At 45.8% G+C, this 14,688-nt stretch overlaps 1 protein-coding gene across 10 annotated transcripts in view; it reads right to left on the reverse strand.

Moving 5' to 3' along the window:
* Sorbs1 (sorbin and SH3 domain containing 1) overlaps positions 1 to 14,688 on the reverse strand; it is a 135,142-nt gene that overhangs the window by 22,252 nt on the left and 98,202 nt on the right. For 5 of the 10 annotated variants that reach the window (XM_038334290.1, XM_038334276.1, XM_038334267.1 and 2 more), the window contains 5 exons: positions 13,379 to 13,546; positions 9,889 to 9,935; positions 5,868 to 5,982; positions 5,607 to 5,732; positions 2,774 to 2,968 (listed from right to left, as the gene is read on the reverse strand). In XM_038334290.1, the coding sequence (XP_038190218.1) occupies positions 2,774 to 2,968; positions 5,607 to 5,732; positions 5,868 to 5,982; positions 9,889 to 9,935; positions 13,379 to 13,546 (651 nt within the window). Of the gene's footprint in view, positions 1 to 658; positions 1,412 to 2,773; positions 2,969 to 5,606; positions 5,733 to 5,867; positions 5,983 to 9,888; positions 9,936 to 13,378; positions 13,547 to 14,688 lie in introns of all 10 variants that reach the window. The other 5 variants (XM_038334285.1, XM_038334315.1, XM_038334309.1 and 2 more) reach the window with 2 other exon arrangements.

Consider the following 14,688-nt stretch of genomic DNA (forward strand, 5'->3'; position numbering starts at 1 on the left):
TCTAGTTATCAAATTAATGTCCCTTCAAAATACCCTAAGTCTCCCTTGGCTTATGTGCTGAAATCTTTGTAGTTCACTTAGAAGAACCATCATTCAAAACCTCAGTGACCCCCAGCATATCAGAAGCCGCTCCATCCTGCATCCTCCCATCTCTGAAGAACCAAAATGTCCCTGCTCACTGTAAACACGGCCCTTTGGTCCCACACAAACACAAAACGAGACACAGACCTGACAAAACTGAGCACCATGAGTTATGGAAACAGTGCATCTCACAAGAAAAGCACACCACATCACACCGAAGCCTGGTGTTCTCAGCTGTGTTAGTCAAAGCAAACCAACAATAATCTCTAGGACATGAATGAGACACAAGGAAGGCGTTCCTGCTCGTGGGGCTTTTGTACCAGGGTAGCAGGTGTCAATGGAGAAATACTTTCAAATCACCTCAAGAAGCTAGAATACGTTTTCCTGATCCCCAACCAATACCTTAGTCCACAGCTCCTCCATTCCCTCTTGGCCATCCCTTTATTTCTAAGGCAAGCAAACAGATCTCTCAAGCATTCCCTTGGCCTCAGTTAATGAACCATGGGTGAGATATCTGGTATGTTCCACCATGCCAAGCAAGAGGCCAAGGCACCAACCGGTCATGCTTCAGGCCTACCTGGCTTACACCACTCTGAGCAGCCTTCCTGTCAGCCTCGACACCTCTGTGAAGCTCTGGTGGCCCAGCCTCCCATGCTGGGATAGGGCTACCCAGAGGCTTGAAGGACTGGCTGTTACCAGGAGTGTGGAACTCTGACAGTCTCTGCTCAGAACTCAGGCACCTGACCACGTCTGAAGGTTTCAAGCAGCTCTTCTTAGAGATCTTGGGTCCACCAGGGCATCTCTCACCTGCCTCGCTCTCTGCTTTCCTCTCATAAGGTCCATCTTCTCGCCAGGGCTGTCTCTTGCTCTGGCTGCTAATGGCATCACTAAGCTCTGAGATGACCCTATCAGAGTTTCCAAGTGGTGGCTGAGAGAAGCCATCTTGGTGGATGTGAATACCACCATCTCCATTGACGTGAAGAGGAACCTGGGTACTGGGTGCCAGGGAGGAGGCTCTGTGGGGTGGAGGCAGGGCCAGTGGGGAAACCACTGAGCGCAATGTGGAGTGATCTGACAGACTTGAATAGGGGAGGCTGAGTGGCAAGGAGGGATGGGCCCTTGCTGACAAGGCCAAGTGGTCCGTGTCATACACAGAAGCCTCAGGCAGAGGAGGCAAGGGTGGTGTCATGGCCAGAGAACGCCTGCCCGGGACCCCAACAGTCAGTGAGATCCACTCAGAGGTGATGGCGTGCATCTCAGGGGACAGGGCCCGGCGGGAGTGGGGTAATGATGAAGGGGCTGGCATGATGAGCTTGCTGTGACTAGTACACTTGAAAAGAAAAGAGAGAAGAAAACAAAAGAAAGAAGCAAAGGTAAAAGTGTCAACATCAAGGAGAAAGGAGGAACCACAAGCGGCATAAAGAAGAATGAAACAGAGAGGATGAGCAGGACACCCCGGTGTGAAAACAGAAATCTGGCAAGGCTGGGAGAGAAACCTCCTAGTGGCTGAGGGTGCACATGAGTGTGTGCAAGCAGGGTGGAGAGAGGAGAGGCAAGTGCCAGGGAGATGGGACATTTGTGGGTAGTGCTGGCCTGCTTTGCAGAGTCCCATTCCAGAGGAAAGCACTAGAAGTGCCCCACCCCAGCCAACTAAACCATTTCTGCAGCCACAGCCCTCACCCAGAACTGCAGGCTTTTAGAGGGACAGCCTCTGTCCAGGCCCCTTCTTCAGCTCTGCAGAGTTCTACAGATAGAAGCATGAATTGTGTGGTCATTTTGTATTATAATTACTCTTGGCCACAGTCGAGTGAAAATTCCCCATGCTCTTACAGAGCAGAATGCCCGTTCCAGTCTCACAGTTTTTCATGGGAGAAGGCAGAACACATTTCCCACCATTTAGGAAAGTCCCTCTAGTGCTTTAAGCCAAGGACTCTCTGTTGTGTCAGTGACCAGCATGGGGAGGGAAGGAAATGATAGAGGACCAGAGAAAAGAGACACCGTGGCAGCACCGAGTCCCACAGTTTTCAGCCATCCTCTGATTTCATTCCACAGGATGCCACCCTACCGTATTTCTCTTGAACTCAGAGTTCTTGTTTTCCTTGGTTATGGCAAAGTGGGCATCATTTAGGATTACATTTCCAACAACTATGCTCATAATTAATGCACAGGAGAAAAAACCATGCTATTAAGGTTATAAACTGCTCACTCCCCTTTTACCCTGCAGAGACTGACACACTGTATGTTTCTTTCTCAACTTGGGTCCAGTGAATGCTTGCAAAGGCACTCTGAATCTGGTCTACATGTCTAGGATGAGAACATGGATTGACCTACCAACCCCTCTCATCTGTAAGCCAATCCTGATGGACAATATTGCAGAGAGAAACACGCTGGGCCATACAGGGGCAGCCATCCACACCACCAGCTTCACAGGGATGCACAAAATGATGTCTCTTGTTTTTTGCTTCCCCCACCCTCGCCTCACCCCCACAGTAATTATCTTAAGCTCTTCCCTTCCATTCAGATACTTAGAGTGCTAGGAAAATGCCATAAGCATGTATGAAAATAACTTCCAGACTGCCCTGATCAAGGAGGTTCCTTTTTAGAGCCATCAGAGAGTCATCCCCAAGGGGGCTGTGTGCCATCGACACAGCTGAAGATGAGAACTCCAAGCTGAGGATGTAAGCTTAGATACCTGAGGGCTCGCAGTGGCACTGCGGCTTGGGGAGGAAGAATAAGGCAGGTCGATGTAATCCACCGGGTTTTTCACCAATGGCCTCTTAAGCACATCCACATAGGTGATGGGGAAGATGCCTTGGCGGGACGTCCCAGGAATCCTCCCTTCGTACCAGTTCTCATCCACCTGTCGGAGCAGTGTAATCCTCTCACCCTGTAAGATACAGCCAGGCAAGAGTCCTTGAACCACCACACCACAGCCTGTATGAGGTCCCTGCCTGCATCCTACACTACCCTGTATCCTTCATCACACTCTGTCCTCCATAGAGCCATCTCTATTGGCCACGGATGAAGTACTTGGGTGGGAATGCTAACACAGTAGTGCTCCCTTAACCAGGGAGTTAAGCATTTCAGTAAAGAGCTCAGAAGTATGCCCTCAAGCAGGAAGGCAACTCTAGTGTCTTAGGTTCCTTTAGAACAAAGCAGTTACACACACAGTCTTCATCTGCAAGGCAAAGGCTTCGGAGGGTTGTGTTTGGGGTTGTCCTTTAGCATTACATTATTAAACTAATTTTATTTGTATGAACATTTTATCTGCATGTACGTAAGTGCACCATGTGCTTGCTTGGTGCCTGTGGAAGTCAGAAGAGAGCATCTGGAACTGGAGTTATGGATGGTGGTGAGACATCATGTGGGTGCTGAGAATCGAACCTGCATCCTCTGTAAGAACAGCAAGTGCTCTGAATCTCTGAGCCACCTCTACAGTCTTTGCTGGGCTTTTTTGTTTGTCTGAGACAGGGCCCACACTCTCTTATGTAGCTCAGCCTGGCCTTCAACTCTCAACAGTCTTCTTAATGCAATCTTCTGAGTGCTAAGATTGCAGGTTTGAGCCATCACATCCAGATCAGAAGGTTCTCTCTCTCTCTCTCTCTCTCTCTCTCTCTCTCTCTCTCTCTCTCTCTCTCTCTCATACACACACACACACACACACATATATAAATTTTATAGATGTGGTTGGGGAGTGCTGGAAGCACACCATGCAGGTGGAGGTTAGAGGACAGCTTGCTGAAGTCCAGTCCTCATTCTGGGCAGCTAGTAGTGCCTTTTACCCATGTTACCAGACCCTCATAAAGGTTCTCTTTATTTTCCTTTATATGCTGTAGTTTGATGTGCTGTTATAGAAAAGTTAGAATGAGAGTAAACAAAAAGCAGAAAATAATTGTCCCCTATTTTGCTATCCTTGGGGATTACAACTGTTAACGCTTTGACATAGGTGCTTCCCATATTTACCTCTATGTGAATGAATTAGACTTGCCTGGTTTTCTTCTATGTAACTTGAGTACACATCATATTTTGATTTTCATACATGCTATTTTTTCAAATTTTATGAATTATTATTATTGTATGTATGTTAGGGGACATGTGCAATAGTGCCTTGTGGAGGTCAGAGGACAACTTAGGCACTTTTGTGAATTCTGGGGATTGAACTCAAGTCTTAAACTTGTGTGTTAAGTACTTTACCAGGTGAACTACTGCACCCTTGCCCTATATACTTTTTGATACTTAATGATATAGAGTTAACCTTCTTTATCAAGGGGAAAACACACAGACACACACACACACAATCTTGTTTTGTAGCCAGGATGCCCCTGAACTCATTATTATCCTCTTGCCTCTGCCTCCCAACAAAGCCTCATATAATTATACATATATAATATATACATATACATATATATACATACATACATACACACACATATAATGTTATACAATTAAATTGGCCACTCCAGGGTAGTATCTTTTCACATATATAACAATTTAATCATAGATTCCCTGTCATTGGGCAGTTAGGAAATTTCTAGTTTTTTTTTTTCTTTTTCCAAGGCATGAGCTAACTTCTCCTGATCCTCAATAAAATTAGTAATTCTTATAACTCTGGCAAGCTGGACAATTATGACATACAGAGAATGTCTGAATCAGTGGGAAGAAGAAACTTGCCCCTGCTCCAACCACCCACAAGGTCACCGTGGTCGCATTCAGCACTCCGAGCTCCTCTGCAGCAAGAGCAACAGTGGTAGCGCTGCTTCTGCCTGCGCGCTGAGCACTGACCAGGTGACCCGAGTCACACTTGCAGTCTCACAGGACTGCTTCACTCAGGTCCCTCACAGCATCCCAGAGAGGCCTTCGCTCAGTTTTTGCGCGAGGCAGTGGAGGCTGAGATCAAGTATTTAGCTCCACACAAATTGCACATCTGATAACTTGACTTTTGGCTTCAGAGCCTTTAAAATTCCCCCTGGTCCCAATGGCCTTCTTTTCCCCAAGTTAAATCACCAACAAAATGCTCATCACTAAATGTTGGTTGAACACAGCCAATATATGATGTCTAAGATACCATAAATACTGGCTTGAATTGGTGAGATCAGTGTGGTTAAACTCTGACTTGTTATTTAAAAACAAAACCAACTAAACAAACAAAACCACGGGGGACGGAGAGATGGCTCAGTAGTTTAGAGCACTGACTGCTCCTCCAGAGGACCTGAGCCTGGTTTTCTCAGAACCCACATGGTGGCTCTCAACCCTGTGTAACTCCAGTTCTAGAGAAACCAACAGCCTCTTCTAGCCTTCACAGGGACTTCACCTATGTGGTACACATGCAGGCAAAACACCCATATACGTAAAATAAAAATAAATAAAATCTCATCTCAGAAGAGCTTCTGATTCCCCTTATTAAAAATTTTGATCAATTCACCGTGTTCTTAAGGCTACAGATTGGCACTCTATAGCAATACCACATTCCCCAGATAACAGCACCATTCAAAGGCCCCAAAGCTAGGATGAAACATACAGCTTACCTTTCGGAAGGACATTTCTACTTGTGTATCACCATTAAAATTAAACTTAGCAATTGCTTCTCCATATTCCAAAACCTGCACAGGCGCCAACTTCCTGGGCTGAGCCTTCTCAGCTGGAGGAAGAAGCTGAGAACAGAAAGAAAGCAAAAAAGAAGAGGCAAGGAGAGGAGCGGAAGGGAAGAAAACACAGGGCACGGTGAGAAAATGGCATCTTAGCCGTGGCTGGGCTCTTTGTGAGAATGGAGCTGCAGGCTACAGTACCTCGATGTAGGTGCGTGGGAAGATTCCCACCCGGCCATGGTGTTCACCTTCGTACCAGTTCTGATCAATCTGTTTGTAGATGTAAACAATGTCTCCCTTCTGCAGAGGCAACTCCCTGTTGACAGAAGGCCATTGCCTTTTAGCAGGTGTTTCAAAGCGTGAGCTTGGTGAAGACACTTCAGTTTTACTGTGTAAAATAAGACTTTGCAAAGAGTCATAGGGGGTGTGGTGATTTGAATAGAAATGGCTCCCCATAGACTCATGTGTTTGAATGCTTGGGCCATAGGGGGTGGTACTATCAGGAGGTGTGGCCTTATTGGAGGAAGTATGTCACTGTTGGGGCAGGCTTTGAGTTCTCATATGTTCAAGCTATGCCTAGTGTTGTTCACGGTCTCCTGCTGCTTGTGGATCAAGATGTAGAACTCTAAGCTCCTTCTCCAGCACCATGTCTGCCTGCACACTGCCATGCTTCTCGCCATGATGATAATGAACTAAACCTCTAGAACTGTAAGCCAGCCTCAATTAAATATTTTCCTTTATAAAAGCTGCCATGGTCATGGTGTCTCCTTACAGCACTGAAACTCTAACTAAGGCAAGGGATAAAGTGACAGAAGGTAGGAGGCTCCATACTTGGAAGTGAGAACTCCAGCTGTCAGGACATTATATCATACTGGGCATTTTTCTAATCTTTTGTGGGATGGGTGTCAACATACAAACTTACTAGCACTAGAAAGTGCTCAGAGGCCTTATTAGTTTGCTGTGATTTTCTTAATATATTTTTTGGGGAAGAGCTCTGTCTTTGAGATGTACCATCTGGAGCCCAGCAGTCTTGACTGACATTTATTCAATAGTGAAATGTCTCCCTTTGGATACTTTCACTGCCCCACGTGTGCCTCAGTTAGACACACCCGAACCACTTCAGGCTATGACATTCTGGCCTCCCATCCCTCACCCCTTCAGCCTTCCAGCCCCTACTTCACCATCCACCTCCACCAGCCTACACTAGAAAGCTCTCAAGTTAGGCAGAGCTGAGTTCAAAGATCTACTAGTTCTGGGACTCAGACAAGAGGCCCGAGCTCTCAGTGACACAGCTCCTTTGTCTGACCACAGCACCTAAACCAAAGCTGGAGGGAGACTGCGACTGTAAACTGCAGGCGCAACACCCAACACAGCGCATGTCCTGTGGTCACGCCTTCCTTCTCAACATGGAAAACGGGAAATAAAAATGGATGCTTTTTTCAAAAGCTGTTTGTATCTTTCCCAACTAGTTCCCACACATCTCCTCATTTGCCTCAGCTGTTATAGCGTTCACATCTAATGAGCACTTAGATTTTTTTCCGGAGGAAAAAAAGTAAAATGAAATTATATCATTATATTATATCATTATATATACTATCATTATAAACAAAATGAAAACAACAAAATTATAACTTGAAATTTTCTTGAATTAAAAAGAACAATGTCTAAATAATTTTCATTTTTGCACCATGCCAACATCACGAGAAGGTCTCTCACTGTAATTTGAGGGGATGTGCCAGTTTTGCAGTATGCCAGGGAGCCCCACATGAGGGATGCTACCTAAACATTTGGAAAACGTATAAAATGTTGGCTGTGAGCTGGAGAAAAGCATCTGAGGAGGCTTTTGTGGCTCTTCTGTTGGAAGACTGGTTCTAAGCCTGAATAAATCCATGAAAAGGATTTCATCTTCATGAAAAGGAATGGCTCTGGATGCACTTAGTCAAAGCCTTCTCCCTGTCTAAGTGTCCTGCAGTGTGGCAGAGGTGAGACCTGAAATGGCCCCACTGTTAAACAGAGAACCACCACCCTGAGACAGATGAACACAGGTAAGTCTGTACTTGTGACCAACAGAGACAACAGGGCTCCTGTGGCTCATGTCCTTCCTATCCTACCTGCAAGGTGACAGATTCAGGCTTCAAACCCGGCACCTTGGTACCAGCACTGCTGCACCTGACCTCTTCTCACAGAAGGGCTCTGTTTGCTTAATTAGGCGGCAGCTTGGTCTGATGCAGCCCTTCAGTGGCACTAGTCCCTAGGAAAGTGGTTCACCAGTGCCTTCCCTCAGGCCACACGCTCAGCTCCCACGGACCCACATGCTGGTGAAGAGGACTGGGGATTAGCAGCACAAGATGCTTTCAGACGTGCACAACCCTTCGTCACCTGCAAACTTCCAGGTCCTGAACCACACAGCAAGCCCCTCCCCCATCATACAACAGCCTCACAATGTCTTCTGCTTATGGACGGGAATACATTCATAACTATCTAGCCTGGGCTATACATAAAGCACTACAGATGGGACATAAAGATGTTTTCTGGAATGCTGTCATATGCGTGGCCCTGAGTATAGGGAGACAAAGCCTGGTGGACTTTGTTGAATCAAATGGCCCCAGAGCAGAGTTTGTTTTTTTTTTAAAGGAACACACTGAAAATAATCCTGTCTGTGAATCTGGAATTTACTCTTTTTACTAAGTTCTATTGATTTTATTATAAAAACAGCATATCATGGTGAGAACATGAGCCAGGAGGAAGGAACTGCTCTCTGGCATTAGCAATATGGTGACAATTTTGTGGACCTCAAGTCTTCTTACATCTTCTGTCCAATTGGGGGGGACACCAAACTTTTAAAATGAAATCTATGAAAATACATCACCCAAAGTCTCAATTTAAAGAAAAATACTATCTCTTTGATTAATCTGCAGATTAATTCATATATCTTCATCATTCCCTCTGGCTGAAAAATGAGGATGGAAGACAATCTACACTGAGTATTGACTACTGCTACATTGTGTAAAACATCTTACTGGTTTTACCCCGCCTAGTCTCTTTGCAGGGGAGGAATGTCTAGTCTCATCTTAGCAATGAGAAAAGCTGAGGATGAAAACTTGTATAACTTGGCCATGGTTACAGAGATGTGAGTGGCAGAGCCAGGACTTCCGGAACCTAAAGCCCACAAGGCTGTCTCTTTTAGTAAACTCAGGGAATGGAGTAATACAATCAAATCCGACCACATCAGATTCATGTCTGCATTCTCGAGACTTGGCCTGGCCACTCCTTTTGTGTTGAAGGAAATGGAAAACATGGTTGAGGAGCCTTGAGGCAGAGTTTTCCTTCACTCACGAGATGGAAGCACTCTTCTCCCTGGTGTCTCCTGTCAGCCAGACAATGGGATGTGGCTGGCCACGTTATCTTCAGCTGCCAAGGAAAACTCACGGTCTGTTTTAATCCATACTTAGCTATAGGGCTCGCGAGTCCTTCTGGAATCTGTTTTTTGGTAGTATTTCCCAAACTGTGTTCCATAGAAAACAGAAAGGTTTCCAGGTCACCTAAATTTAGAGAACACTTGGCCCAAATAAGCAGATGAAGTTTTGTCTCCGAGAGAGTTCCACAGCCACAAACATGCCAACGACAGCTCGTTTCCCCCAGGGGTCGGGGGCCTAAATATAGCGGTTCTCTGACTCATTTCTACTACACTAGTTTTTTTAGTTTTGTTTTTTTTTTTTTTTTTAGAACACCTTGCAGGATGAACATCCCGAGGAACACACTTAGAGAAATGCTAGCTAGCATCCTGTAGGCATTCTCTTTCAGGAATGCAATAGTAAAATGGGCCAAGTTCTATTCCTAGAGACTAGTCCTGACTGCTTCCACTAAAGGCTGGGTCAGATCATGCCGCAATCTAATCAAGCAGAGCACCTAGTCAGGCAAGAGGCAGCTTCAGACACCAAGTTGCTGGGTTTGAACACTGGCTCTATCACCTCTCTAGTGGGCTAAGTTCCTTCACATTGGCTCCCTAAGTTTGGAAGTGGGAATGATAGCATCCACCCCACATGACACAGGCCTTCTTCACGAGAGCCGGATGAGTTAATATAGGCAGTGAAACAGTGCCTGCATCGAGTCTACGGTTTGTTATTTTCGTTTCTGTCTTAGTTGTTTCTCCCAACTCTTTGCCCTAAGCCAACAGTATTTTCAAAGTGGCAGCGAAGAAGACAAACATGGCAGGACTTACTTCAGTGTCTGTGCTTTAAAGTCAAACTTGGCGCGGGCAGGTCTCATCTAAACACAAGAAACAAGGCGGCGTTAAAAGTCGTGAAAGTGGAACAATAAAAAGGAGACATTGCTCACACGGTTCCAGGAAGCAAAGCAGAGAGACCCGATCTAACCCGTTCATTTCGCTTTAGAAACCTGGACCAAATCGCAGCACCTGACCTCATCAGAATGACGGACGGATGTTTAGTCAGCTGCGTCATGCATGAAAATTCCCCTTCAAGAAGGCCACACTTAGGTAAGAGATGGTTTGAAAAGCCCCTCAGGCATGCTGTCAGCCAGCAGTCTGCAGACAATCCTCTCCTACTGTCTTACTCCTCGTGGGACAGCTCCTATTTGCCTGGTGTAAGCTATGAATTGAAAGCAGACCAAACTCTGGCCACTTATCACGACATCTGCTATTCCACATGCCCCTACGGTCTGTGACATCATTCGAAAAGCCAGCTAGGGGGGCCCTGACTCTATCTCTACACCCTGAAACTCCACCCTGGCTGTGGCAACCCCTTTCTCCTAGACACTCGAGCCTGGAAAGCCAGACCTAGCCGGCTCCACATTCCCATTAAGTTTGTCAGCAGTCACGCCTGCGTCTGCATGGCCTCAGTGGAAAACCCTGTTGTTCTGGGTCTGACCTCTGGTTCCCACAGACACAGAGCTTCCTTTGATTTTTACCTTCACCTCACTCTAATCTACTGTCACCAGGAGTGCAAATAACATTCTTCAAATTCTTCCTCACATGGGGTGGGATGGGGGGCGCGTTGCTTTGATGTCGGCTTGGGCTCTGGACTGTGGAGCAGATCAAATCTCTATCTCTAACCTGGGTGGAGGCTTGTGGGTCATAACCCCCTCACACTTAAATGTTTCTCTGCGTCAGTCTCCTGCGCACGCGCTACCGTCTCAGCCTCGAATTCTTCGGCCCCACCTCGGAAGAATCTATCTGCTTGCAAATCTTTCTCCTCTGCCCTTAAACAGTCTTTAAAAAGGGACGTGTGAAATTGCTAGAATCACATGCATAAGCTATTTCTACAGGCGTAGCTCTGACCTTGTCAGCGGCTGTGGCCTCTGTCTAGGGGAACAGCATGAAGGAAAGGAATGGTAGGCCCTCTACCAGACTGGAAGACAAGGGCAGAGTGGAAGGGGGAAGTGGAGCCCTGGAGGTGAGAAAAGGCACCTAAAAGCTTCATCGGGCTATTCTAGTTGCTGTCCTTCGGTCATATGTCCTACATTTCCAGGCTTCTCGAGTTGGTTTTCACAGAGATCTTCTAGGGTTCATATTGCACCACAGGAGTTTTTGCGTCTTATGCTGTTTTTACTGCCTTGGCCTTGGGCTTTGGGTCCTCCCCCCTCCTCCTCCCAAGCTGAGATGGCAGGCATGTGTTGAGACTGGTTCTCCATAGGAATTTTTCATCCTGTATTTTCATGCTCCTGTTCCCTTCTATCTGTATACATATGCATTAGGGGGCAACCAAACAACCACCTTATAATCAAGGAAATATCATATAATCCTAATGCCTATATTTATGGCATACTTTAATAGTTGTAGGCAAACAAGAGCAGAATGGATGTGAGAGTAAGGATAAAGAACATGCTCACAATAGAAACCCAAAGACCAAACTGTAAGAATAAAAACTTCATAGAAGTCACAATGAAAAAGGTGCCGGGGCAGAGATAGCTCACCCATGACATCCAGCTATTAGCTGTGTGAACATTATAAAATGTATACCACACTGGCACATATTCACTGTTTGGATGACTTTGAACTCTGATTTTCCTAACTCCATATCCCAGGTGCTGGGATTAAGGTATGTGCCACCTCACCTGCCTGACATAATTATATATGAAGATGATTTCTGCATAAGACACGAATTGTGTTTTTTCTGTTCTACACGGAGAGAGTGCTATACAGAACTGGCAGCTGCTGACTCCACCATCTACAGGGCATAAGGCACAGTGCACATACTTGCTGGTGTCACTGTATCAACTGTCCGTCAACTAAAGGACAGTGATTCTTTTAAACATGGACCTTAATACATCAAAGCATCATACAACTTGCAAATTCTTAGACCCCACCCAGATCAAAACATCAGTGGTGGGAAGCAGGAGTCTGCATTTTGGTTTCTGCATTTAGGGGTGTTCACACGATTTGGGAAATACCACTTTGGAGGGGATGCAGGTCCAGCAAGAAGAGTGTGCCTGCCTGTCACAGCTATTCCAGCTGAGCAGTCCTGGCAAGCCCATGTATCCCTACGGCAGTTCTGCAGGCTCCTTCCTCACACACAGACAGGCCTGCTCTTGGGGCCAAACCGTCAGCAGAGCCTTCGGGGCAGGGCTGTGCTGAGAAGGATCCCTCACACTGTGGGCAGAGACTCGCCAACTTTTGTTTCCGCTATTACATTTCTTCTTTTGTTCATACTTTAGAATCTACCTTGTCCCCCAAATTTCCTTCAAGTCAGATTCTCTCTTTTCCTTTATCACTTCTTCCCAGGACCCTTTCATTTCTTAAAAAAAAAAAAAAAAAGCTAACGATGCCTATTACTGGAAAGACAGAAACATCAGTTATACCAAAAGGTAATAAAACTAGGTCTAGTGTCACTTCCTCTGGACCCACTAAGCTCAACCCATACACTTTTTGGAGAAGACATGAGCCTCAGCGGGACCACATAAGGTTACATGGCAGGGCATAAACTCCCACACAAGAGGCAGCCTTTGATCTACCACAATGACCTTGTGAGAAGCAAGACCTGGATAAAATCACTACACTCTTGCTCTTCATTCCTGGTATAGTTTTAAACTCCTGTAGTCTAAGCTTAGAAATGTGAAATTTAAGGGAGCAGATGAAGTGTCTCTTTACAGGGCTCTAATCCCCTCCACGGTTTATCCTCGCTGCAGAAGTCAGAGTTCCAAACTTCTGTGCAATCCTTCAGCACCACTGAGCAAACAATCAGTACTGCTCCCCGAGTTTTCAACAGCAATGTCACTAAGTTTGGGGGCCTCTGCCAATGCTATAAAAGGTCACTAGGGAACTTTATTTAATAAGGAAAGCTTCATTAACCATCTCTTTACAGAAGACTCTTGGGTTGCTCATACCCGAGCTTCTGAGACACATGGCCAAAGGGACACAGCTTCTAAGCAGAACACAATGCAACACGGTACCACGGTCAAATGCAAGATGGAGAGAACTGAACTCATGAGGCAGCCAATGCTCTAAGCATGCAGCAGGAGTGTGCACCAGCAGATCCCAGTCCCACAGCCAGGCATGCTTAACATATAGAGCACAGGACACAGTGGGGGCTCATTCACGTCTATTCACCAGCCACTAAAGAGCCAAAGCGAGGCTAGGGAAGCCAGGATGACAGACGCTGTTTGGAGAACTAAATTGGCCTAGGGAGAGCAATGCCAAAGGAAGGCAAATATTGCTTTGGGTCAAGCAGCAGTTGTCGGCGACCAAAACAGACCTCTAACCCAGATTTCCTTTTGGCGGTATCATCTATATTGAGGAGATCCCCAAAGCGCTCATTAGTGATAAACTGATGGTGCGTTGGGATGACACCCGTGTGGCGTCGAGCTGCGATATCGGCCTCTTCTTGCTCGCGCTTAAGTCGTCTCTGGTCCGCTAAAAGTTTCTGCCATGAAATTGTATAAAATGGGCAGTAAATTATCTAGTCCAGCTTAATGGAAAATGGCCATATAAGCAACTAAGGAAGGAGGTATGGGTGAATAAGGAGAAGACATTAAGGGTCAGTGTCAAAAGGATTCATGAGGATAACTTTTATGTTCCCTTGGTAATTATCTACTGTGTGTTTTGTAGGAAGGAGAGAGTACTGCCCAGAAGAAACCGAGAACATTGGGATATGGGGACAAGTGATTCTATATTCTATAGTGTCTGTCTGACTATCCTTGGGCTCAGTCCAAAGCCTGCGCCTTCTGGCAACGAAGGCCAGGTGACCCAAGGGTACATATATAGCCTAGGCACTATTATCATGTTGGGTAGGTAGCTGGCATCTCTATCTGCCTTAGGCAATTATACAGTCATACAGTGTTTCTAAGACAGATCATGGTGTGTTATTTTCCCCTAACTACACCAGGCCTCTGAGGCTATGGGTCTGGACTATCCAGTAATTAGGTTATTTTTTGCTTCTTTTATCAGTTACACTATCATCGTCTGCACATAGATAGCTGAGCTGCCCCTTTCACAGAATGTGGCACCTCTTCTCCTAGGACAGTCACCTCTTCCCCTGGGCGTAAGTTTCAAAAGGTCTCAGAAAAGGCTCTCCATGTGGCTGACAGGGAGTCTTGTTACTGTCACACTGGCTTGTTTCTACACTAGGTGAAATGAAGCTGAGTTTCAGGAATGCTGTAGACACAGTAGAGAAAACAACGGCATCTGGGGTTAGAAGAAACAGATACCCCCACTAAGGAAATGAAAGGTTGGGAAGGAGAGTTGGGGGAGGGGTATGGGATGAATTAGAGTAGAGGGAGTGGGGAAGGGATTTGATTCAAACATTTGTATATTTGCATGAAATTCTCAAATAGTAAATAATGAAAGTATTTTTAAAAGAAAATAACCATCTATTTTTCTTCTTTTTTTTTAAATATTTATTTATTTATTATGAATACAATATTCTGTCTGCGTGTATGCCTGCTGGCCAGAAGAGGGCACCAGATCCCATTACAGATGGTTGTGAGCCACCATGTGGTTGCTGGGAATTGAACTCAGGACCTTTGGAAGAGCAGGCAATGCTCTTAACCTCTGAGCCATCTCTCC

The sequence above is a fragment of the Arvicola amphibius genome, chromosome 1 (assembly GCF_903992535.2).
Source record: "Arvicola amphibius chromosome 1, mArvAmp1.2, whole genome shotgun sequence".
NCBI lineage: Eukaryota > Metazoa > Chordata > Mammalia > Rodentia > Cricetidae > Arvicola > Arvicola amphibius.